Source organism: Electrophorus electricus, chromosome 18, assembly GCF_041902795.1.
Source record: "Electrophorus electricus isolate QZ-2024a chromosome 18, ASM4190279v1, whole genome shotgun sequence".
Taxonomy (NCBI): Eukaryota; Metazoa; Chordata; class Actinopteri; order Gymnotiformes; family Gymnotidae; genus Electrophorus; species Electrophorus electricus.
Genome location: NC_137514.1, coordinates 16,208,996 through 16,233,820, shown reverse-complemented (window position 1 = coordinate 16,233,820; position 24,825 = coordinate 16,208,996). Strand labels below are relative to the sequence as shown.

The window sequence follows — 24,825 nt, the reverse complement described above, 5'->3', positions numbered from 1 at the left end:
GTATTGTGTTTGAGGACTGGTGTAGAAAACACTGGTCTGTTCCTGTTGCTCCTCTGATAGACCAGGTAGAGCAGATGCTAGTAACACTAAGTTCATGGGTTTGAGTCCCAAGGGAGTGCACACATTGTCATTCTGATAAATATGTAATTTGCTCTGGATAAGAGTGTTTGCCAAATTCAGTTAAATGTAACTGAATGTGGTCGGCACTAATGAATGCCTTAACCTATGATACAGTATTTGGACACTAAACAATTACTGCTTAAACTTTCTTTAAGGACAAACTAAATAATGTGGGGGTATAGTTTCATATAGCTTTTTTTTTATAGGTGTAGATTGAGACTGACCTGGATCTCTGCATTTTCTAGAGTACCGCCGGGAAATGGCAGCAGGGCCTGCCAGCTCCCGTTCCCGCCTCTCTCTGCTACTGCAGTCCCCAAGCGGCAAATTCCTCACCAGTCCCGACTTCTTCAGTGTGCTTCACTCCAACCCCGTGAGCCCTTCCGCTCTGCCTTTTGTTTCCTTTTCTCACCCTCTTAGTCACAAAAACCAAGTCATATAATGTCATAGAAAGAAAGATGAGATATCTAGGAACTGGTTAATGCAAAAGGCTTTGGTCAGGAGCGTGTATCTTGCTCTTCCGTAACCTGTTTCCAGTTCCAGCCTTGGAGGGTCCCTGCATGGTACTCCTCTTGTAGTTCATACTATGATCACGAAAACCTTGAAGCTGATGAGCTGAAGCAGCTACAAATCGTTGCAGTTCCAGGCAGTGCTTGCTCCAGCTTCAGTATTGGGAAAATATCTCTTCATCTGTACAGAGCCACACCTGACCCTGCAGAGTGTGGCCTATTCATGGCAGCAACATGATCAGTAAACTGTTAATTGTTTACAGGCAAAATGTCCATACATAGCAAAGCTCAAGTGTGGTGACCGCATAGTTGCACGATTAATAGCATTCCTCCACTTCTGCAGAGTGCCTACCGCATGTTTACAAGCAACACATGTTTGAAGCATATGATCAGCAAGGTGCGTCGTGATGCACACCACTTTGAGCGCTACCAGCACAACCGGGACCTGGTCACCTTCCTCAACCTGTTCGCCAACAGGCAGCTGGAGCTGCCACGCGGCTGGGAGATGAAGCATGACCACACGGGCAAGGTCTGCTTCAGCACGGCCGCAACCTGCACAATCTAAAGGCTTTTTCCCTCCTCATCCCTTACACCTGGTTCCTTTTACAGTCCAATCACCAGGGCTGAATTAACTCCTGGTGGGTTAAATTTAAATCTGTTTGGTGGGATATGGGTTCAAACGAACACCATAAGTTCATTCTGGACTGGTGCTCTTTGTGTTGATAGATCTCCCTTACTCTCACTTCTATGCCGTCCATCTCTTGGCCTGTATCTGTTCAGATGTGTAGATGATACTCTTATACCATAAGCCACCTTATCAAATTCTTAAATTGTTTGTCCACTCCAGCTTTTTCCATCTCTGTCCCACAGTATTTGATTTTATCTCTCCCACACCCTTGCTTTTTGTCCCTAAGGCTTACTTGCTTTCTCTTGCTCTCTGGACTTCTTTTGTGGTCTCTTTCTTTTCCAAACAGACATTTTTTGTGGACCATAACTGCCGTGCTACCACCTTCATAGACCCACGCCTGCCACTGCAGAGTGCTCGTCCCTCCAGCCTGCTGGCCCATCGCCAGCACCTCAGCCGCCAGCGCAGTCACAGCGCTGGAGAGGTGAGCAATTGATGCCCTTATTTACCAATTGAAACACACAGCACTCATCGCTATCTCACCCAGAGACCCCTGCAGAGGACCTTTCACATTATGAAGGGGGTTTATGTAAACTTAGCACATATGTATATGTATGTATATGTGTGTGTGTGTGTGTGTGTATGTGTGTGTGTGTGTATAATAAACTTGTTAAGATTGCTAAGTTTATATATATATATATATATATATATATATATATATATATATATGCATGCTAAGTTTTATATATTTGCTAAGTTTACTCAAACCCCTTCATAATGTCCTCACTGTAGATCTGCCTATTGTTTTCAATGATGAAATGTTCGACACATTTATTCAAATAATGGGGTAGAGTAACATGTTCAGAATGGGAAATGCAAAGAGACCATCATTTAGTTACATGTTAGTTAATCAGCAGCATCCTGAAGGAAAAGCGCCAATGTTTGCTTAATCCTACATTCAGAAGCTTCTTAAAAAATGATCAATTCTTCAGCATTCACTTAATGTTTTCTAACTCAGCTAGGAGTAAGGTATCATTGTCCTGTGGTAATAATTAGATGGTGAGTGCTTTACACGTGCTGTTAAACGTGGCCTAGCAGATTTCCAAATTGAGATTACTTTCCCAGAATCCCCCTTCAATTACTTTGATTACTGTGCCACCCATAACTGCTTATCCATGCTGTGTGTGTGTGTTTGTGTGTGTGTGTGTGTGTGTGTGTGTGTGTCAATGTGTGCCAACTATCATACTGTGCCTAAATTACTGTACTAAGTCTTCTTAACACATGAAGGCAAATATGCTCCCATTATTAAAAGCAATAATCCTCAAAGCTAGTGGAAGCATATAGTAGAAAAGTGCATGAAAGATAATGTATACAAACCAGCTACATTTGCATGTATTTAAAACTGTTAACCAATTAATAGTGGTGGTCAGGCACAATGTCTGTAAGCATCGTATACTATAGCAGCAATTACTGTTCATTTCTTGCATAAGCATTTAAGTTGAACCATATTTCAGAATGCATAGCATATGATTGAAAGTTGCTGATGTAATGATTTCAGAAATTAAGTTTGTAATCTCTGTGTAAGTATCGTTTAGTTTAATCTGATATGGTACTTATGTATTCATTGTTTTAAAACTTGGTGTTATGTAGGCTTTATTACATGCATACCCAAACTGGATAACCAAGCCTGTGCATTTGTATGAATATCTATAAACCACTTTGCATGTAGAATGTCGAATGGTCACCAACATATGTGGGGGGAGCAGGTATTCCCATGGAGTGGAGTGTGCTCCAGAGTGCTGCTTCATATCCATCAGTTGTACCCACATCACCAGCCAATGGCATGCACCTTTTGACCCATCATTACAGACAAAAACCATTACAATTTGCTTAATAAAATCTATTTTGTTAAATTATTTCTTAATACAATAATGCAAGCAGAGATTTTTTAAACAGAATTATGTTTTGTTTTTTTATTTTTTTTCTTGAAGCACTTATGAGGGGACAAACTGTTGCATGCTTTGGCTGTGTAATGCTCCAACCTGTGAGTGCAGAACTAGATTCCTGTCCACTCGACTATGCTCACATGCCTTGCAATGTACACTTTACACATTCACAGCCAGAGGATCTAGATTCCCTTAGATCACCCTACAATCGCAGCTCTGACATATTTAATCCAGGCAGTAAACACCATTACTCCAACATTTTGTTAATAATCGCCTTCCCCATGCTGACACCTGTTATGTCCAGTGACTAATGCAAGGACCAGTGATATGTGAGCACTCAGACTATGTTTTGTGTTCCAGGTGGGTGACGATCCCTGTCATTCTGGCCAGCCTGTTCTGCCACGCTCCTTAAATGCCTTCAGTGCAAACAATCGCAATCAGTGCCAGGACCTGGTTCCCGTTGGTATGTCTGATGTTGTGACATGTCATTTGTAAGAGATGTTGATATTTCTTAACATTTATATGTATTGGCTTTATTATTTCATTTTTGAAGTGGGTTATTGAAGATTGAAATCAATTTGATATAGTACCAGTACAAACAGATCAAAGTGTTTGCGTCCGTAATTACCTGATTACAACATGGCTTCTCCGTGTTTGACATTGTCTTGTCTTTGTAGCCTACAATGATAAGATCGTGGCGTTTTTGAGGCAACCAAACATATTTGAAATCCTGCAGGAGAGACAGCCGGAATTCAGCAGGAATCATTCACTCAGGTAGAGTTCTGAACCTGGGGCCAATGATGCCAATGAAAGGGGCATCAATTTGTCTGAAAAAAAGAAGAAACATTATTACTTTAAGTGCCCCATGGTTTAAGGGCAGATTGATTCATCATTATTTTCATCACTGTTTGTGGGGAGCAATTGGTGAATGTTAACTGGTGCATGCATTTACAATTCTAAGGGACTGTAATCATGGCTACTTTAAAGTTCAAATCATAGCTAGTTTAAAGTTCAAGTGTGTGTGTTTATGCCTTGCAGGGAGAAGGTGCAGTTTATACGTAATGAGGGTGCAGCTGGATTAGTTCGACTCTCCAGCGATGCAGACCTGGTCATTTTGCTCAGGTTTGTATTGTGATGATGTGTGTTGAGAAGGAATTCAGCCCCCATATTCATCTACACCCCACCTGACCTGCTACATGTATCTCATGGTGAAGATCTATTCAAAACAAGGAAACAAACTGCTGTGCTCTCTCCAACCACCCCTCCAGTCTGTTTGAAGAGGAAGTGATGTCGTATGTGCCCTCCCACACCTTTCTTCACCCCAGCTATTGCCAGTCTCCACGAGGCTCTCCTGTCTCCTCCCCCCAGAACTCTCCTGGTAAGCCTTGCCAAAGTTTCATTGTATTGGATTCAAATCAACTTTATTCAGGCAAAAAATGTTTGCAACCATCTTAATTTGAAAAGAATAAATCCACAAAGTCATAAATGTTGATTTTGAAGCGTTGAAAGCTTTCTTTGCAAAAAAAGAAAGTACATGCTGTAGATTACTTGCTCTACAGCTTGATACTCATGTAATCCACATTTTTTTATTAATAGTCTGTAGTAGATGTGTTGGCTTTGTTCTACTGGCAATGTTTTCTGTTCAGCTATTAAACCATGAGCACATGTAATCCTAGTATATCTTATGCCAAATTGAATGCCACTCTAATTAAGATGCAGATAAATAGCTACCTGTGGTTTATTTATGTTTGATGATTGATTCTAGACCAGCAGGAACAGATGTTGACTAACTGTGACGTTTGCCTGAGTGCCACAGGGCGTAGAACAGGACGCACAGACTCCCTCGACTTTGTGAGGGGCGCACTGACAGGGGTTTAAATAGACTAACATACACTAACGATTAACCTAATGTTTCCGAACATTTTATGTATAACCGAACCTTTTTTTAAAAAAAACGTTTCTGCGGGCAGCTACAAAAACAAAACCTCTATTTATGGACTTCAAGGAAGTTGAATAACATGTGCGTTTATATTTAGCATGGTGTCAAACAGTTATTCTGACTTACCTGAGACTGGAGTGCAACGTGTTGCTGGCTGCTTGTGTTAATCACAGCCTTCATTTGAACTAAATCTTCATGACTCTTGGATTACCATATGAAAGTGAATGTTAATGGTCTGATTACATCTAGGGATTTTCCATCGTATTAATGAAATTTGCTGGTGAGTTTTCACCTTGAGAGTGTCTCAAGGTTAAAAAGTAATCAGCTGCCATGTTCCCAATGATTTGCCATAAAGCAATTTTATATTAACATCATAATGCAATGAAAAGTGAATAAAATGTAAGTCTTGTCGAATGTATCATGAAATTAAAGAGACATGCAATTGCTGATTCCAGCTTTGCTGACTTGTCTGTTCTTTATCACAGGAACACAGCGAGCTAACGCCCGTGCTCCCGCTCCATACAAGCGAGACTTTGAAGCCAAACTCCGCAACTTCTACCGTAAGCTGGAGACCAAGGGCTATGGCCAGGGTCCAGGGAAGGTCAAGTAAGTGCATGCCCTGCTGCAGCCTGAGCACATTCCTAGATTTCAGGCTCCATGGAGTTGGCACTGTGCACCATGTCCATTCTTACCCAGCATGGTGCTCTGTCTTTCTTCTCAGACTCATCATACGGAGGGACCACTTGCTGGAGGATGCGTTCAACCAGATCATGTGCTACTCTAGGAAGGACTTACAGCGGAGTAAACTCTATGTCAGCTTTGTCGGAGAGGAGGGGTATGTGTCAGAAATGCAAACTAAAAACACTTAATGGTTAAGTTCTCTCTTGCTTTGCTCTTTTATGAAGTAAGTGTATTTATTGGTTTACAAAGTATATGAATTACAAGGAGTTCTCTAATTATAGACCTCAGTCTGTTATTCAGTTCAATCCCAGTTAGATAACTGTAATGGTTGATAAACAGTATTGATTGATGAGAAACCCTGTTTACAGTATCAGAAATGATAAGCAAAATGTTGTACAAGGCAATATGCATTTTATTTTGGTTTTGTATCTCTAGGCTTGACTACAGTGGACCATCAAGAGAGTTCTTCTTCTTGGTGTCCCGTGAGCTCTTCAACCCCTACTATGGCCTGTTTGAGTACTCAGCCAACGATACCTATACTGTTCAGATCAGCCCTATGTCTGCCTTCGTAGACAACCATCATGAATGGTCTGTGAGACATTCCACTCGTGCCTACTACACATATTGCTAATTTGTTGGACAAAAACTTGGCATTCGAGACATAAACAAACTTTGCCACTATGCGTTCATGGGACTCCTCTTTCCTCCCTCAGGTTTCGCTTCAGTGGACGTATTCTAGGCTTGGCACTGGTCCACCAGTACCTGCTTGATGCCTTCTTCACACGCCCCTTCTACAAGGGCCTCTTGCGCATGTGAGTATACCTCACTGGGACAGTATTGTGCACTTAACATCATTTGACTTATCCCCTCAATTTCCTATGGCTAATTGCCACAAAGAGCACTGTGTCAGCAACTGGGTGTTAAAAAGATGGGTTTAGCCAGACCTGGTATGGTATAGCCAGATCATAGTATGGCACTTGAACAATCCCTTGTCACTTGATTAATCACTAATAACTAATATATAGAGATATATATAAGGGTATATAAGCAAGAGCATGTAATGGGCAAGGTTGTATTATAATACACAAGGTTTCCAAAGAATCAATGTTTTGTTTTCATCAAATGTGCAAGTGCTACCCTCCCATACAAGCATTTTTGCTTGTACAGCTGTTGAAGGATCTCTATTTGAAAGGATGACTGTCCTTATCTGATCTCTAGCTGTTTCTTTGGAAACTTTGTGTACTACTCTGCAATTTGAAAATAATTTTATTTTCCTTGTCTGTTTTCTCTGTTCTTAATGGCATCTTTAGACTACATGTTTACATTTACATGTTAAATGTTTAAAGCAAGTGCATGGCATCTCAGTGTGACTGGCCAGGCAAAGTCAGATACTCGCAGATATAAATTATGATCTTAATTGGTGCTCAGAACCAGGGTCAATACCAGAAGTAAAAAATCAGAAGAACAATCCAAAAACCAAGTAGATAAATCCAAAAGGGGCAGGCAAAAATCACAGATGAGAAACACAGAAAGGTAATCAAGGAATACATGCTGAGTATGCTCAGACTAACACTGGTGTCAATACATTGCAATGTAATGTAGCTTTAGACAGGCTTATATACATATTCCTAAGTGAACACAGGTGACTTCAATACTCTGGTGTTGATGATCTAATTGAACATTCATGGTTGGATGAGTTGTTGGCCGGGTGACGAACATCCTGCTGGGTAGTGTAGTTTATCAGGGGGTTAGGCGGTATGACACTCAGAATCATTACATATCATAGCTTCTGGCAGCTGGCAAAAAATGGCTGTTCAAGTGTATTTTTGTACAACTGACCTCTATTTCTGAAACTTTCAGTTTTTGTTTCCATCTTAATTTTCAGGTTAGCTTTTTTCCCCAAACTACTCTGTATTCTGAAGTAGTTAATGATGAGTAGACATGGTTTGGAAATCAACCCCAGTGGGAATGAGTATGACTAATCAAACTGCCATCCATAGCCCAGTCATGCACAGTTACTTCCCTAGCAAAAGTTTGTAGGATCACAGAGCCATGATGAAACTAGGACAAACAAACAAACAAACAAACAAAAACAAAAAAACAGCAGTGGCTGATGGATTCAAGATTGTGGCATAATTTAGTTTGCTTTCATTTATGCTCCAGACGTGTATGCTATATATGGCATATATACCATTGCATATGAGAATTGGAAATGCAGCATGAGCCTTTGAACAGCTATGGGAATGTAAATTTTGGAAATGAATGATTTTAGATTCAGTGGTTGGGTAGATGAATATAAGAATTGCCATGTGTTCAAGATATACATTTAAGCAGGCTGCTTTAACTGGATTGCCTATCAGTGCTACATGATTTTAGGTAAACAACCAGCTCTCATTACCCACCTCTCACTCTCCCTGTTCACAGTCCATGTGATCTGAGTGATCTAGAGTACCTGGATGAGGAGTTCCACCAGAGCCTGCAGTGGATGAAGGACAATGATATTGAGGACATGCTAGACCTCACATTCACTGTAAATGAGGAGGTGTTTGGACAGGTCAGCAAGCAAACTTGGATTGGCTTCTTCCCCTTTGTGACTACCTTAATCAAAGACGACCCCTTAGTGAGGTTGAGGAGATGCTTATTGCTGTATGTGTTTGCTTCCAGATCACAGAGCGAGAGCTGAAACCCGGAGGTGCTAATATCCCTGTCTCAGAAAAGAATAAAAAGGAGTACATTGAGCGTATGGTGAAGTGGCGTATAGAGAGGGGGGTTGTTCAGCAGACTGAGAGCCTGGTGCGCGGCTTCTACGAGGTACAGCATGACACCCTTCCCTTATCACTCAAAAACTGATAACTATGGTGTGGTGTAAACGCTGATTTCAGCACTAGCTTGTGCCTTGCATCTCTAAAGTGATTTCCCCTTATATTAAATGCATTTTTCTCACTTTTGGAATAGGTCCTTCAGCCACAGGTGTCTTTCTGTGGAAGGGGATCATGTTTCATGTCATTAGAGTCGAAAAAGCTTATTTGAGGAAATCTATATGTTGTTCATAACTAAAAAAAATGTATTCATAACACTTAAGAGCATTCCAACTTGAGCTCATGTCTGTTACATCTAAATGAGTTGAGAGTGGACCAAGCTAGAACTGTTGGGCATACAGTAAGGTCCAAAACCAAAAAAGAGTTCACTACCAAGAACTTTTTTGCATCTGCATTAAAAAACACATATTGACTCATTTAAACACACATACAGCCACATTTAAAACCGACAGGCGGTTATCTTGTTACATTGTTATTTTGTTACATAATTATCTTGTTACATTGGCATATGCCAAGGGGTCGGATGTATTAGGCAGAAAGTGAAGAGTCAGTTCTTTAAAGTGATGTGTTGGAACCAGGAAAAAATTGAGTGTCAGAACATCTCAAAAATGGCAGATGTCTGGGATGTTCCTGGTATGCAGTGGTTACTACTTGCCAAAAATGGTCTAAATGGTGAACCAGCAGCAGGGTCATGGGGCTCACTGATATGCATGGGAAGCAAAGTCTAGTCCATCTGGTGCAATGTCACAGATCTTCTATAGCACAAATGGCTGAAAGAGTTAATGCTGGCCATTATAGAAAGGTGGTGAGAACAAACAGTGCATAACAGATTGTTGTGTATGGGACTACATACACCCATATCCACCCATGCTGCGCCTGCCCACTGCCAAAAGCACCTACAAGGGGCATGTGAGCATCAGAACTGGACCATGGACTCACAAATCACATTTTATTTTACAACGTGTGAATGGATGGGTGTATGTGCATTGCTTGCCTGGATAAGAGATGACACCAGGATGCACTATGGGAAGATGGCAGATGCAGTGTGATTCATTGGGCAATGTTTTGCAGGGAAACCTTGGGTCCTGGCATTCATGTGGATGTTATTTTGACACCTACTACCTACTTAAACATTGTTGCAGACCAAGTATATCCTCTCATGTCATTAGTTTTCCCTAATAGCAATGGTCTCAGTAGGATAATATGCCCTACCATAATGTAAAAACTAAAAATCAGGAATGATTTAAGGAACATAACAGTTCTGACCTGTACTGACTTGGCCACCAAATGTCCCAGATTTCAGTCCAATGAAGCATCAGTGGGATGTGCTAGAAGAAGAAGTATGTGAAGTGGGGAGGCACCACCTCACAAATTACAGGACTTAAAGTATCTGCTGCTAATGTCTTGGTGCCAGATACCACAGGACACCTTCAGTGGTCTTGTGGAGTCCATGCCTCAATGGATCAGAGCTGTTTTGGCGGCATGAGGGAGATCTACACAATATTAGGCAGGTGGTTTTAATGTTATGACTGATCACTTTATGGCCAAATGAATGTGGACACCTTCACAACACAGCTGTATGAACTTGATGGATATCCCATTCCAAAACCGTACACATTAATATGGAACTTCCCCCACCCCCTCTTGGAACTACCACTGTTCTGGGAAGGCTTTCCACAAGATAGCTATGGGAATGTACGCCAATGTAGTCAAAAGAACATTTGTGAGCTCAAGCATTGATGTTGGATAAGACGGTCTATCTGAAAATCAGTATTTCAGTTCAAACACAGTCAAGTTCAATGGGGTTGAGGTCAGGGCTCTGTGCAGGCAATTGAAGTTCCTCCACACCAATTTTGTCAAACCATGTCTTTGTGGCACTTGCAAGGTAACAGCCATGCTGGAAAAAGAGAGGGCCTTCCCCAAACTCTTGCCACAGAGTGCATGCATATGTTACATTTATATTTACAGCATTTAGTGTACACTCTTGTCCAGAGCTTACAAAATTGTTTTGTTGTCTCCATAGAAGAAAGCATTATACTAGTATTTTATATAGAATTGGTTCACTTGATAGAGCAGGTAGAGCATGGTGCTAGTAACATATGGGTCATAGATTCATTTCCCAGGGAGCACATGTCCAGTCACACAAATGTTATTTTATATATATATATATATATATATATATATATATATATATATATATATATATATATATATATATATATATATATATAAATTTATATATATAATATATAAATTTATATATATAAATATATATAAAGAAGATTCTATATAAATCTGAATATTCTCTCTCTCTCTCTCTCTCGCTCTCTCTCATATATATATATATATATATATATATATATATATATATATATATATATATATATATATATATATATATAAAGGTGGAAAATTTCAAGCAAGGGCCCAGTGGTTAGTAGACAGTAATTTTGCATAAACAACTGTGAAATTTTCTTGGTTGAAGATGAGTTGGTCACACTGAAAATAAGGAATTCAAGAGATTTAACCTTCAAGCCTCTTTCTGAGAAATGCTTACATCTCATATATTGTGGCTACAGCACCTTCAGGACCATTAAACCAGGGGTTATGAGCAGAGCTAAACCCAGAAAGGAAGGAATTATTGTGGGCCATCTGGTAGTTGTAGCTCAGTGGATAAAGTACTATCCCTCTTAATTAGAATGTTGCCAGTTCAAGCCCCACCACTGCTAACTTGCCATTTTTGGACCCCAGAGCAAGGCCCTTAACCCCCAATTGTTCAAATTTGTACACAGTCATGCCTTAAATGTAGATTACAAAGATTTTATATTTAGTGATCCTAGTTTACATTTAGTGTGGTTGTTGGTATTATCTAGTGTCACACAAGTTTTTAACACAGATTTTACAGGATCTATTTTGGAAAACATGAGGAACAGACGGTCTCAGCAGGGTAGAACCTAGGTAAGGTCTCAGTGCAGCTCGCAGACAGTCGGTTTAGTTCCAATTAACTGCCACTACTGCTGCACTATAAAGCCTAGCATACTATGCTATGCTATCAGAAATGAGAACAGCACCCTCCCATGAGGGGTGGATGCCATCCTATTTCAAAAGGCCAAGCCTGCACTCAAAATGAGTTTGGTTACCTATCTATAAAACCCACACTGTTTTCTGAGCACAATTTAGACACCCAGCAGTGCAGTGCTCACAACCTGCTGTAGGTTTCGGTGCCGTGCCAAAAGAAGCATACTGTAGTATTCGACAATGTGCTCACTACCTCACACACCTTTTTAACATTACTCTTTGTAAATCTGTCTGCTTCAGCCCAGGACTGCTAGAATTGATGCTATAGTCTGCTAGTTTTTTAATGCCTAAGTGCACTCTTCTAAAACTGAATTCTTCTCATTCAAACTACTGATTAATCTACACTTCTTAGAGATAAATTTATTGCTAATGATGCTGCACTTAACACAAGCAACAAATGACTCAGAAGCCATGATGAAATGAGAATACTAGTAGGATACTTGGCTTTGGTTAGTTAAATCATGATCAGTTTTTAATGGTAAAGTAGTCTCCATTGTCTTATAGAAATTGTTGATTTGCTGTACTATGTGCTTCAGTTTGCATCACTGACCTGTTTTGCATTGTGTACTGCTTTGTTTCACAATATTTCACAATAATAGTACATATAGTTGACTAAGGGAGATCTAGCCTGGCAGGCATTTCACAAACTGGCTTATGACAAGCGTGGCTTCCAGTGACAGTGCCTCATTTAAAGTCACCGAGCTTTTCAGTACAACCCATTTTATTGCTAATGTTTGTCAATAGAGAATGCATGACTGTGTTTGATTTTATATATCTGTTATACACCTGGGTGTAGTTGAAACACCTGAACTCAAATATTGAGAGGGTTGGCCACATACAACTGATACTATTTACTGGAAGGCAGAATTTCTTAATTTTTGACATGTCCATATTTGTCTTTATCAGACAAATTCACGTTATTCACGGTATCCCAGCACACCTTTAGTACTTAATATGAAATATATGGCCTCAAAATTTAAAGAAATGGTATGTGGATGGGATATTCATATATATTTGTTTCATACAAGCAGTTACAAATAATTATTTGCCTCAATCTTAAATAATCTATCGTTGAATAATAAGTATAAACTAAGCCGAGTAAGCTTTATTAGTTTTTGAAGACCGCTGAAATAAAAACGTACAGTTCCTGTATTTCCTGTGCTGTACACAAAAGCAAAAACTAACAGTACTTATGGGTGCAGGTTGTGGATGCACGGCTGGTCTCCGTGTTCGATGCAAGGGAGCTTGAGTTGGTGATTGCGGGCACAGCAGAGATTGATCTGGTGGACTGGAGAAACAATACTGAATACAGAGGAGGTAACGTGATTTATAGATATTATGTAAAACTTTTGCATTTAAGAGGTTGTGAGCTCATGAGGGATAATCTTGAAACTATAATCAAATATATGCAGTGCTGAAGTATGTGAGTGATGTAATAGCTGGGTTACAATTCACCAAGCCTGTTTGGTTACATCATACTTAATAACCATTTTACCTTCACATATATATATATATATATATATATATATATATATATATATATATATATATATATATATATATATATATATATATAATATATGACACTGATGTCACCTGATTGGTGATTCTCTACAGGTTATCATGACAACCACATTGTTATTCGCTGGTTCTGGGCTGCAGTGGAACGATTCAATAATGAGCAGAGATTAAGGCTGCTTCAGGTAAGCCATCCCCCAAAGACCCACACTACTGGCTGAGAAAAAAATACACACAACAAATAACACACATTTTTGTGCTTCAGTGCTTTACAAGGTGCTTTTCCATTGTCAGTTTGTGACAGGGACATCCAGTATTCCTTATGAAGGCTTTGCCTCCCTTAGAGGCAGCAACGGACCTCGTCGTTTCTGTGTGGAAAAGTGGGGCAAAATTACCTCCTTACCCAGGTAAACCTATTTGGATTGCTAAGGATGCTTAACAGTTTCCTACAGCTAATATGTCTTGTCAGGTTGCCCACCAAGTGGTAGGGTAGTGGTAGCCTAGTGCTTAAGGTATTTGACCTGTAATTGCACGGTTGCTGGTTTAAGCCCCACCACTGCCAAGTTTCCACTGTTGAGCCCCTGAGCAAGGCCCTTAACCCTCAAGTTGTAGTTAATCATGATTGTAAGTTGCTTTGAATAAAAATGTCAGCTAAATGTAAAATGTCAAGTATTTTGGAAGTAACTTTGATTGTTGATTTTAGTTTGATCTGCACTGTTCAAGAAATCCACTAGATGGCAGAGGTGGGCATGCCATAACATCACTGAACTAAAAATATCCTTTGCTTGCATGTGTGTGTGTGTGTGTGCTGGATTGGACAGGGCCCACACCTGTTTTAACCGGCTTGATCTCCCGCCATACCCCTCCTTCTCCATGCTGTATGAGAAGATGCTAACTGCGGTGGAGGAGACTAGCACCTTCGGCTTGGAGTGACCCTTCACTCATCCCCTGGGCACTCAGGCCTAAGTCAAGCGCCTCGAACTCCTGATGCCTGTTGGCATAGTCACTGAAAGCACTTACAACCCATTTTAACTGTTGCACTGTCTCACTTTGTGACCTCTGCCAACATGGGCCCTTGCAGATGAGACCAGTGGGCCTGTATGATCAGTGACATCTGATGACACCTGTTGCCCATCTAGGCTGTTGCCAGTCCCCACCATGTAATGGACAAAATGAGTCAAGATCAAAGCGGCTGTGCTGTAAAAAAAAAACAAAAAACATGGGACTCTTGGGCACCTTCTAACCAATTATTTCATGGCAAGGGAAAAGTGATGTTCCACTGCACACCCTTGCTGGATTACATTCTCAGACATGTGATGGATTTTAACTTTGTAACAGCCTAATGTTGTACACTCTTTCTGCAAAAAGTCTTTTTTGTTTGTGTGTGTTTTTTATCAGTCACAACAACGCAGCATGAATGTTCATGATGTTGCAAAGATGTAGGCTTTTTTAAATTACCAGTGCTTTTTTGGGTCACCTAAAGCACAATCACTGTTGACTTATGAGGCTGACCACTCATGTTCACACACATATATACGTATACATATATTCATACACCATAATGTACTGAAAATTCCAAATGCACAATCATTGTTTTATTGCATTTATACATTGCTGTGTTTGTACTTATTCTAGTAGGCATATGGTCTGCAATTAACATGTAAGCCTGTGGCACAATTTGCACTTGAATGTACCAATGTAATGTGTCCACTATGAAGAATGAAAAAAAAACATCTTAAGGAATGATTCTAGAAAAGGATTAATAAGGGGCAGTATGAATTATGCACATGAGTGTCTAGTACACATGTTCTTTTCAGATGGCGTACAGGATGTAGGAAGTCATCAACCCTTTGTCTATGTAGCCGGGAAAACAAAAAAGCCAGGAACTTGTGGTCCTACTATGTCGTATTTCCAGCCCTCATTTGGTTTTTAGCACATGAAGATTCCTCAAAATCATGTTCAAAGATATTTAAAAAGCACGGGAAGATTTGGAAGATTAAATTGGACACTCTTTCTACCCAATTGAAATACTCTTAATGTGGACCTTTGGAGTAATGTGATTTGATTTGCTTTTTTAAAAAATAATATTCTGAACAAAACATTGAGTGATTGGCCTCAGAATGCTGCTTGCTGTTTGTAAGAAATACAGGTTTGTTTGTTTGTTTTTTTGTCTGAAAGTTTCACTCATTCATTTTTCACATTCACATTTTCTGAAATGTTTGCATGACACACATTCTCTCACCACAGCTACTTGAATTGTGTTTCACATCTTTCAGTGACTCTGCCGCTGCACCGACCTTCGGATTGTACACTCACAGCCCTTCATGAATGTGTTTTTTTTCCAGCGTTCACAGATTTGAGCTTGTTATTTTTTTCTCTTTGTTAGCCCGGGTATCACTGGAAAGATTTGAAATGGGCTGGAAAGAGCAAAAGCATGAAGGAAAAAAGTACTTGAACTTGTTACAGTTACTGCTCTTTTGTAGCTAGTGTACCTAGAATCAGATGATAGCGCTCCAATTTATGCCCCGCTCATTTTAATTTCATCCCTTATGATATTTTATTTTTGGATTTATACTTGCACTGAATGTACCAAAGTTTTTGGGATGGCATAGGCTGTCCTAATATTCTTGTTCTTTGTTTTTTGAAGAGAAGCAAAATTTCACATTCCTATTATCACTCAACCATCCCGTCAATTCTTGAAGTTTGCATACCACTATTCAGCACTTGGGTTCATTGTATTTTGTTTTTTTCTCATCTGAAAGTAAGGGATTGTTTAAAAAATGTTGGCTACATACTGGCCTACCTGTATCCTTTTCCTTCCTTGTTCCCTAGGATGTGTTTGATTAAATAAACCAAGCAAGGGCTTGATTACAGTTCTCCTTTTCCTCTTCCTCTTCATCTTCTGCTCTCCAGCATTCAGAAACCTTGTTGATAAATACTACCTGCTGTGCAAATCCATGGGTATGCATATTCATATGTACATATTCTTAACCAGAACATAACCTCTCCCACACTTTTGAAGAGGGAAGCACCCACCAGAAAATAAATATCAGTCACACCCAAAGATGGGACCCAGTACAGCTGTGTGCTGGGTTTAGGACAATGTATGGCAGCACCCAACAACTCTATCAAATTTCTCTGCACTGAACAGTGATGAGTGTAATGTACAGAAGACATAACGATAATCAAAAAACACCCATGAATTCATCAAAACACTTTGCTGTATACTCCTACATTATTGATATACTCCTACATTATTGATATGCTGCTGAGAGTTTGCTGAATATTTATTTAATCTAAAAATGACCACTTAAATTAGTGCCATCAAATTAATGACATTAATGTTGTTCAGAACATTAAATGTTTCATAAGAAAAACGGCTCATGAATCAAATTACATTTTGTTCACTCAAATAGCAGACTTGTAAACATATAACCATGAACAGACGAAAAAAAAAAATTCAGTATCACTACAAACCTGTAATATGAAACCCCGAGAAAGTTCTAATATTCAAAATATCTATAGGAAAAGCACAGTTTAACTGTAAGGATTATGAGCCAAATGCATATCTTTCTCATGTAACCTTATTCAGTAGTTGTCAAGGTAGGTGGATCAGAAGTAAGATTGTAAACATTACTCTTTTTAATTACAGTGTGTAGAAGGACATTTAGTGTTTCTCAAGATCACAGACATTGCACCTTTCAACCTTGTTTTGTCTCCTGTACTCTTGTCATTTGCGGGCTCTGTCATGGTTGGCCGAGAACCAATCACACGTCTCCTTCACAGCTGAAGAAAGACAGCAGAAGGTGTTATCATGAGTACTGTGAGTATCTGAAGTTAGATATTTTGTGTGCGTTTGGTAGGATTGGAGATGTTTACCTGTGCGGAAGGGCGTGAAGGTGAAGTCGGGACGGTATCGGCGGAGTTTAGCATTGCTTGCCGTTTTCTTCATTTGACCATCGGACTTGCTGGTGTCGTACTGAACAAAGGAAGTCAAGAACAAACTGCCTGTACTCTTTTTATGAGAATCAAACTTCCACAACAGAGTACGAACCTTCCGACACTGCCCATTTCACTAGTATATACATATGTTGTATACATAATACATAAAAATTACAAGAGGAAACAAATGCACTGTATTACACTGCATTCTCTTTACTTCATTACAACAGAAGACTCTAGTCCTCCACTTAATGTAGACATACTGTTGTAGCACTGCTACCAGTACTTTTCCTATTTTGAAACATCTCATTTCTATTCATTTATGAAGACCTTGATGATTACTAGCTAAATTAATCAGGAGGATCCATGGAAATCAGTCAGAAATGTATTCACTCATTGTTTGGCATATTGCTATTTGCTGTAGTAGCAGTTGGGGAAAATTCTTCACTGATTTATGTGTGAGTATGCCTGAAAGGATACAACCACAGGTCCTGTAAACTCAAAGGCTTCAACAATCGCATCAGTAACATCCTTAATGGTAATTTCATCCTCCTCTCCAACTGAAACAGAATGTGTGATTTAGAGAGAAAATACACGGAGAGATTTAATTAAAATATTGCTGAATTGTGTCATGTGGAGAGATTGACCACCTGATAATATGATGGGCTCCACCTCGTCATATTCTCTCAGCACCCACAGGTAGAGGCGAGCCAGATCCAGGGAGTAGATGAACTGCCGAAGGCCACTCCCAGAGCCACACACCTCTAAAGGTGTCCCAGTCACTAACATACACATGAATGCACAAGCTAAGCATTCTAATTTTTAACCCACTTTTATTGTTTAAAGAACACAATAAAACCATACATAAACTCGAGTTTCAAATAAATCTCCATTGTCAGAAATGCATAGCTGGAGATCAGTAATAAGGAGACAACCAGAATAAATATTTTTTAAAGTTTTCGTTCCTATTTTTAATATAATACATACTTTTAATTTCTAAAATGTAAGGAAATGTGGTAAGTGGTAAGAAACTTTTAATTTTTCATTTTTAGCTATTTCACTTTATTCATGCTCATTAATTTTGGACTAGCTCTGAAGCAACTCTAGCATCTCACAATCCTGGAAAACATTACAGATTGGTAATTTATCCTCTCTACAAACTGAAGTGAAATCTTCACACAATGTAAAAGAGCAGGCATTTTCAAATGGCGGAAAAAAGAAAACTATAAAAACTGAGATATGATGTTTTCATCTGAAAACAATGATATAATAATGATAATGTGTTATGCTACACTGGTTTAGTCCTGAGGCATCAAAGAAAATAGAAGACTGAAAGCAGTTTCATTTCATCTTATTCATATAAATTTTAAGCAGATTTCTAAATTAATTCACTTTGCAAGTTAAAATTACATATTTATCCTGTAATGTGGCTACTATATTAATTAGTATAGAGAGTGTCGAGGGGGTGCCTGTGTGTGTGTATTCCCTACGTTTTGCTTTGTAGGCCTTGTGGACAAGTGCTGGCAGAACATGGCCATCTTCTATGCTGAAGTTGTCATGGGGACCGAATATATTTGTGGGGATTATAGCAGTGTACCTCCGTCCATACTGCTGAAAACAAGCTCTGCAACACATCAGTGTTCCCCAAACACATTAGAATACAGCACATTATCAAAAGCAAATAGACTGCAGAGATCCCTGACTGCAATCCTAAATAGTAGTAGCATAATTGCATTTGTAATCATAAGAAAAGTGTGTTGTATAAGGATTGATCGTAGGAAGTATCATTCTGGATTCCTTCAGATAACAGGTTGACAGCCCTGCTATAAACAAACTAGTACCTAGTAACCACTGATCATAGGGAGACAGGAGTGTCTGTATACAACTACTCACCTGTTGTGGACATCAACCATCCGTTTGGCATAAGCATAACCGGAGTTAGACCAATGAGGAGGACCATTGTGGATCTGAGGGAGAATGATGAACATGAACAGTTGGGTGTATTATATATTTTTTTGGGTTTTTTTTGTGGGTTTGCTAGGTGAACACTGCCATATGAGGTTGGGGGAAAAGGACGATGTTGAGGGTGTGTACCATGGTCTCATCAATGGGGTAGGTGGTTTTGTCTGGGAAGATGCACGTGGACAGACAGGAGACGACTTTGACCACACCAAATTCATGAGCTGTGTGCAGAACATTATCATTGATGGCCACATTTTGTCTCTGAAAAATGAAAATGCAGTCAAAACACACTAAACAAAATAATTTGTATATTTGCCTATATAAGTTTATGTGTGCAGTGTGTTACCCAGAAATCCAGGTTCTGTCTCAAGTGCCGGAAGAGGCCACCCACCATGGCCGCAAGATGGATTACATGCGTGGGACGATGTTTTTCGAAAATAGCCCTCGTCTGAGCCGCATTTCTAAAACAAGAGACAGCAATGTACCACTCTGAGAAAACCTCCAGTTTTCATCACAGGGACACACCACAAGCCACTCAATAGAGACAATAAAATATCAATGTGCCTAGATTTAAATTAATTCCATTAACACTTAGTTAGGGATGATTCTAATTGGAAATTTGATTCCAACTCATTGTTGTTGGAAGTGAATGTGGCATCAGTTTTAAGATAGTTCAACTGCTCCAAAAAGGAGAATACTGCAACCTGAAGACCTGTTTCACCGGGACCAATCAGTTCTTGGTACAATGAAGTTTTGTCTGCACAAACCATTTTATAAATGTCTCAGTAGCTATCAGTGTCATTATAACTAGAGCCACTTGCTTTTCAATATGAAAATACAACAATATAAAATTATTATTCCATACAGTATCTAAATTAACCAACGATCAGGACAAAAATAGATCTGATTATTCCAGTTTTATTAGTAGAAATTAGAAATTAGAGATCATATGAATCATAATTCACCAACAGCTACAGCTCCAGTTTACCAGCAGCTCCCAAGCAATTGTTAGGCACTCCTTTAAGAGAAAAGCATCTGGATCCCTGGATCTCTCTGATTATCCCAGTTTTGACCTTAAAATAAACCATTCCGCAGCAGTTCTGCATTTTTAAGGAATAACAAGCACTGTTTCAGTCTGTATTTCTTTGTGAGAGACTTTGAAAATTGGTGTCACAGGAGAAGAACTGCAGAAAAAGTGAAGGAAGTAAACACCAGTTTAAGGCACAACACACACCAGCTGAAGGAAGTGTTGTGAAAGCAAATCTAAGAACAAAAGTGATAAAACAACATAACCAAAATTCCATGTGCTCTGTCATCACATTATTCTAACGTCTACAGGCAGGGGGACAGTACCCTGACATTGGACTTATGCAATGACTGCAGCAACTCCTATTTCTCTGCAACAGGTTTTCACCCCCAGGTCCTTACTGTTCTCCACAGCTGCTACTCCACTAGCTGATCAGGGGGCTGAGCCAAAACTCCAGCTCACGTTCTCCGAGTTCTTTCCCTTTAGACAAATTTACATTTATTCCTGAAACTGCAATCAAACTAACTGAACCTTATGGTTTGTTGTATTAAGAATTATTGGAAAATCAGTTTGTGAAGCTAAATTGATTGCTTTTAACTAAAGTGAAAAGTGTTGTTAACTGAACGGTTTATTGTTTTAATGATTCATAAATTTAAGAAACTGAGACTCACGTTAGGTCGGCATCTTTGGAGGACAGGAAGATCCACTCCTCTCCTTCTCTAGCACCCCCTTCCTCTATCACTATTCGCTCGATGGCCTTCCCCACCAGACCGCTGCCTCCTGTCACCAGCACACGCTTTGGATCCACTTTTACTTCCATCTGCTGGGCAAAGATGGAGAAGCAGCTGCTTGTCAGCAACAACTAACAATGCAAAGTACAGCATGAGAGTAACCCGAGATGCATTAACAAGCAGTTACTGAAAGAAGGATACATGCAACTTTAATCCTGACCCCTCCTGCAGCACAGTGAGGCATACTAAGCAATGCAAAAAAATCTAGTTTAGTTTGTCAGTGGGTACTGTAAACAAGATGTTTTTGTCAGTGAGATAAGGAAGGAATGAAAGAAATGATAAACCAGCCTCCTCTGGTGATCTAGGTAGGCTTACTTCTTTTGTATCAGTACAGGGAAGAATTTATTTATTTGTAGTACCCATAAAATTTGTACATGTATGAAATGGGGAAAAAAGTTCGTTCAGCTTATCTATGACATAGAGCCTTTGTCACTGAAGGTCTGTTGTAACTATAGCTAATGTGCTAGTTAATGGGTGCACTCTGACATTTTATAACAACCTAGGGAAAAGTTATATTTGCGATTACCACACTTTTATCACAGATAGGCTATATGATAAAGAATGAACAACTGACCTATTAATGCTCTCCATTCTTGCATATTTACCATTACTAGGTTGTACAAAATCCCATTTAACATGTCTAAATACCTAGTAATTGTCTAAATACCTAGCAATACCAAAATGAAGCACATCAGAAAATGTGGAAAGTGAGCCACCAGGAACACAACCGTATAACAGGAACCGTATAACACAAAAAACAATGAAAACCACAGTGTGAGGGGGCAGACCATGACACGATTAAATAAACAAATTAATTTTGTAGTTATTTGGAGATGATTTTAATTATTACATTTTTTACACTTTAAAAAAATGTATTTTACAATTTTTAAAATTCATTCGTTTCACTCCATAATTAGATCTAGGTCTACTTTTCCATAAACGTATTTTACTTAAGTTATTTAGTTAATAATTGTATAGTTATTTTAGTAGTTGTTTTAGTTAATTTAGTTAATTATTTATTTACACATCTATTTTAGATGATAATATGAAGTCTGAACTAAATCTGTCTATAGTTTAACAGTGTTAAACAGTGGAGGAGGGGTGCCAAGCAACTCTATAGATAATACATGGGATGGCCAGAGGGAGACATTCCAGTTGCGACATGGATAAGGGTAAACTTTCCTGCTTTTCCAAATAGTATCCACGCTTAAAGCTGTTAGTGTTCAATGCAGCAATCGACCATTGCTCAACATGTATAAACACGAAACTAATACCTAAACTAACATTTAAAACCTCTGAGATCACTGGTAAAATCCAACAAAAATAACAAAACACAGGTTGAAGTATGTTTTCATGTAGCCTATGTTTCATGTTACTGTGCCATTGCATATTTCAAGAAATTGCAAAGATATGTTACAGTCGTTACACTGGTTTTGAGGATAGACATCAGGTAGATACTCTCTTTAGATAACACATGCATGCCATTGTGGGAACATTGCCATAGTGAAATGGGTGAGGGGTAAACTTTCCTGTTCTGACATATAACAAGAACAATGCAATAGTACAACGCTTAGAGCTATTAGTGCTCAGTGCAGCAATAGACCATTATTCATCATGTCTAAACTCATAACTAAGAGGTAAACTAACATTTAAAACCATCAAGATCACTGGTAAAAATTAACAAAAATAGCAAGACACACGTTTCAAGTATGTTTTCATGTATCTTATGTTTCATGCTACTCTGCCATTGCATATTTCAAGGAATAGCAAAGAAATGTTCCAGATAGGTAATTTTCAGTGGTTACATATTTAATAACCAGTCTTTTAATCTTGCTTCTTGGCATATAAAACAGGAGGCGCACATACACACTGCTTGTATTTCCCATAACAGAGATTGCATATACCTTTGTAGTGATGATGCCAACATCTGAGTACCTTAATTACAGCTGATATGTTTATAACTGTAAACTCACAACAGTTCATCAACACAAAATGTTGGTGGAAAAACAGAGAAGCACAATCAGTGGCAGACTGATACGGCTCTGCAAACAACTGTCAATTAACAAAGTTGAGGGATACATAAAGGTAATCAATAACTTATCTCGTTGATCATTATACATGCTTATATTTCAAATTAAACACAAATGTGTTGCTAAGTGATAAGATGTAACAATGTACATTCATGAAGCATTCCTGAAGAAAATTAATGCGATAATTTATGGAACAATTTAAAAACCTGAAATGTGTCATTCTGGAGGAAATATGAGTTGAAGGCCAGATTACATGGGTTCCCAGCCTCATCAACACCAATAATCTCCTCATAATTATAAGGATTTAAAAATGTGCTTAATACATCAAATAAGATTTACACTGCTTGTGAAACTTAAAAAGTAATTGAAATGTTTTTTTAAACGGTAAACGGTTAATGACTACATTAAATATTGAATAAACTAAGATGATAAAAAGGAAGTTTTACCTTTTTTTGTCAGTAAATAATTCTTCAATGAGAACACCAACAAATTCCCCTAGGAGTCCTCTTATAATTTAGCAAACTATTATAATAAAGCCACAAAAAAGTTTTAAAATTTTATCTTAGAACTCTCACACCAACACACCACTACATTGGCCTGGAGTAAATGACAAACTCAGAAATTGTGGATCAGGCAGTCTAGGGGAGGGGTGAAATCCTGTTGATCCTGTATTTCTCAATGACACCAGTTTACACTGAACACAATGGAATGATGAGGAGAAAGGTGGTATGGAAAGGAATCCTTGTGTGAAAATGTGAGCATGACTAACAAACTTCACCATTAGGAAGATATTTGGAGAATAGTGAATAATGAAATAAATATTTAATTATACAATTATTCATAATTAGGAAATAATTTTTCTCATATTTTAACAACATTTAGCACTTTTCTGTGTTCTGTGTTCAATATTTTAACATTTTAAACCATTTTACTGCATGTGTTGATTTTCATTTGCATGTGTCACAGTGGGCCGAGCACCCAGAGAGAGGGACAACTCCCACACACACACCACACATGCTACTGTCCCAATCACTTATTGCTCATACACTCTTGTTAACTGGTTCAAGATAGCATCAATGAATGACAAATTACTTTCACACACCTACATATAACCAGTTATTCTACCTGATTTGAAGGGATTCTTTTTTGGGGGTGAATCTCCTGTTAATTGGTTTGAGAAAAAAAAAAAAAACACTTTTGCAAAACGTATGTTGATGTTAATTACATATTCAGAATCATCACAACTCCCGTGAAATTTCAATAACCAACTTACTTTCTCCTTTTAATGGCTATGAGAGTCTCACCTCTTATTCTAGGTAAAGTGATCTGCAGTTTCAAAGTTTCGCACTCATTATCGTTTGTCCACTAACATCGTTTGAAATATCAGAAAAAAATACCCAGCACTCGAACATTTCCGAGAACACTGATTATGTTCCGATTACAACTCCAAAACATTTTCAACATTAAAGAAACTTTAATATTTGTTTTATGAAGTTCACCAAAACAATTCATTTCAATATGTCCTTAATTTTACATCTGTATCTCCTACCTGTGTGTGTTATGCGGTACGTGCGGGCACGTTCGGAGCAGTTATGTAGGAGCGTTCGAATGCACGCGAGTCAAAGCTTTTACTAACTGAACTACCAGCAAATTGTGTCGCGTTAAACTTTAGCTATATAATCTTTCTAAAGCTTTATAAAAGCGAAATATTTGTGATTAGAACTTGGTCTAATTGTTGTATCCTGTTATATTTGCTATGTACATTTTAATTGGTTTTGTTTGGGGAATGGATAGACTAATTTTAGTTCGTCGCTCAGAAAACTCCCAATGTAGGTATACCT

General features: G+C 38.7%; 2 protein-coding genes across 7 annotated transcripts in view; one reads left to right on the top strand and one right to left on the bottom strand.

The window, feature by feature from the left end:
- The window catches only part of hecw2b (HECT, C2 and WW domain containing E3 ubiquitin protein ligase 2b), a 49,229-nt gene extending 33,118 nt beyond the window's left edge, over positions 1-16,111 (top strand). For 4 of the 5 annotated variants that reach the window (XM_081701067.1, XM_027030209.3, XM_081701064.1 and 1 more), the window contains 17 exons: positions 366-490; positions 970-1,155; positions 1,601-1,735; positions 3,558-3,660; positions 3,875-3,971; positions 4,236-4,319; positions 4,466-4,575; positions 5,622-5,742; positions 5,858-5,971; positions 6,253-6,405; positions 6,531-6,629; positions 8,242-8,371; positions 8,482-8,628; positions 12,917-13,031; positions 13,332-13,417; positions 13,527-13,639; positions 14,054-16,111. In XM_081701067.1, coding sequence (XP_081557193.1) covers positions 366-490; positions 970-1,155; positions 1,601-1,735; positions 3,558-3,660; positions 3,875-3,971; positions 4,236-4,319; positions 4,466-4,575; positions 5,622-5,742; positions 5,858-5,971; positions 6,253-6,405; positions 6,531-6,629; positions 8,242-8,371; positions 8,482-8,628; positions 12,917-13,031; positions 13,332-13,417; positions 13,527-13,639; positions 14,054-14,165 — 2,030 coding nt within the window. In that variant the 3' untranslated portion in view covers positions 14,166-16,111. Of the gene's footprint in view, positions 1-365; positions 491-969; positions 1,156-1,600; positions 1,736-3,557; positions 3,661-3,874; positions 3,972-4,235; positions 4,320-4,465; positions 4,576-5,621; positions 5,743-5,857; positions 5,972-6,252; positions 6,406-6,530; positions 6,630-8,241; positions 8,372-8,481; positions 8,629-10,050; positions 10,144-12,916; positions 13,032-13,331; positions 13,418-13,526; positions 13,640-14,053 lie in introns of those variants that run through there. The other variant, XM_081701065.1, reaches the window with a different exon arrangement.
- Positions 16,112-16,264: 153 nt separating this feature from the next.
- On the bottom strand, positions 16,265-23,600 carry LOC113590186 (GDP-L-fucose synthase-like). Of its 2 annotated transcripts, none has more exons than XM_081701068.1 (10): positions 23,431-23,600; positions 20,835-20,986; positions 19,483-19,597; positions 19,269-19,397; positions 19,068-19,141; positions 18,665-18,798; positions 17,825-17,956; positions 17,655-17,734; positions 17,112-17,211; positions 16,265-17,018 (listed from the first exon to the last, which is right to left on the bottom strand). In XM_081701068.1, the coding sequence occupies exons 2-10, from the start codon at positions 20,981-20,983 to the stop codon at positions 16,963-16,965; spliced, it is 969 nt and encodes a 322-aa protein (XP_081557194.1). In that variant the 5' UTR covers positions 20,984-20,986; positions 23,431-23,600; the 3' UTR covers positions 16,265-16,962. The 2 variants fall into 2 exon arrangements, with proteins under 2 accessions (XP_081557194.1, XP_035390875.1); XM_035534982.2 differs by having other exon boundaries at positions 20,835-20,983; positions 23,431-23,599.
- Positions 23,601-24,825: the final 1,225 nt, after the last annotated feature.

Bases quoted from the DNA above. Each gene is read 5' to 3' on its own strand.
- LOC113590186 (XM_081701068.1), bottom strand. From the start codon at position 20,983: ATGGAAGTAAAAGTGGATCCAAAGCGTGTGCTGGTGACAGGAGGCAGC. The intron at 19,142-19,268 runs GTACACACCCTC...ATTCTCCCTCAG, and splicing joins ACCCCATTGATGAGACCATG to ATCCACAATGGTCCTCCTCA. The intron at 17,957-18,664 runs GTAGGGAATACA...TGTGTATGTTAG, and splicing joins CAAGGCCTACAAAGCAAAAC to TGACTGGGACACCTTTAGAG.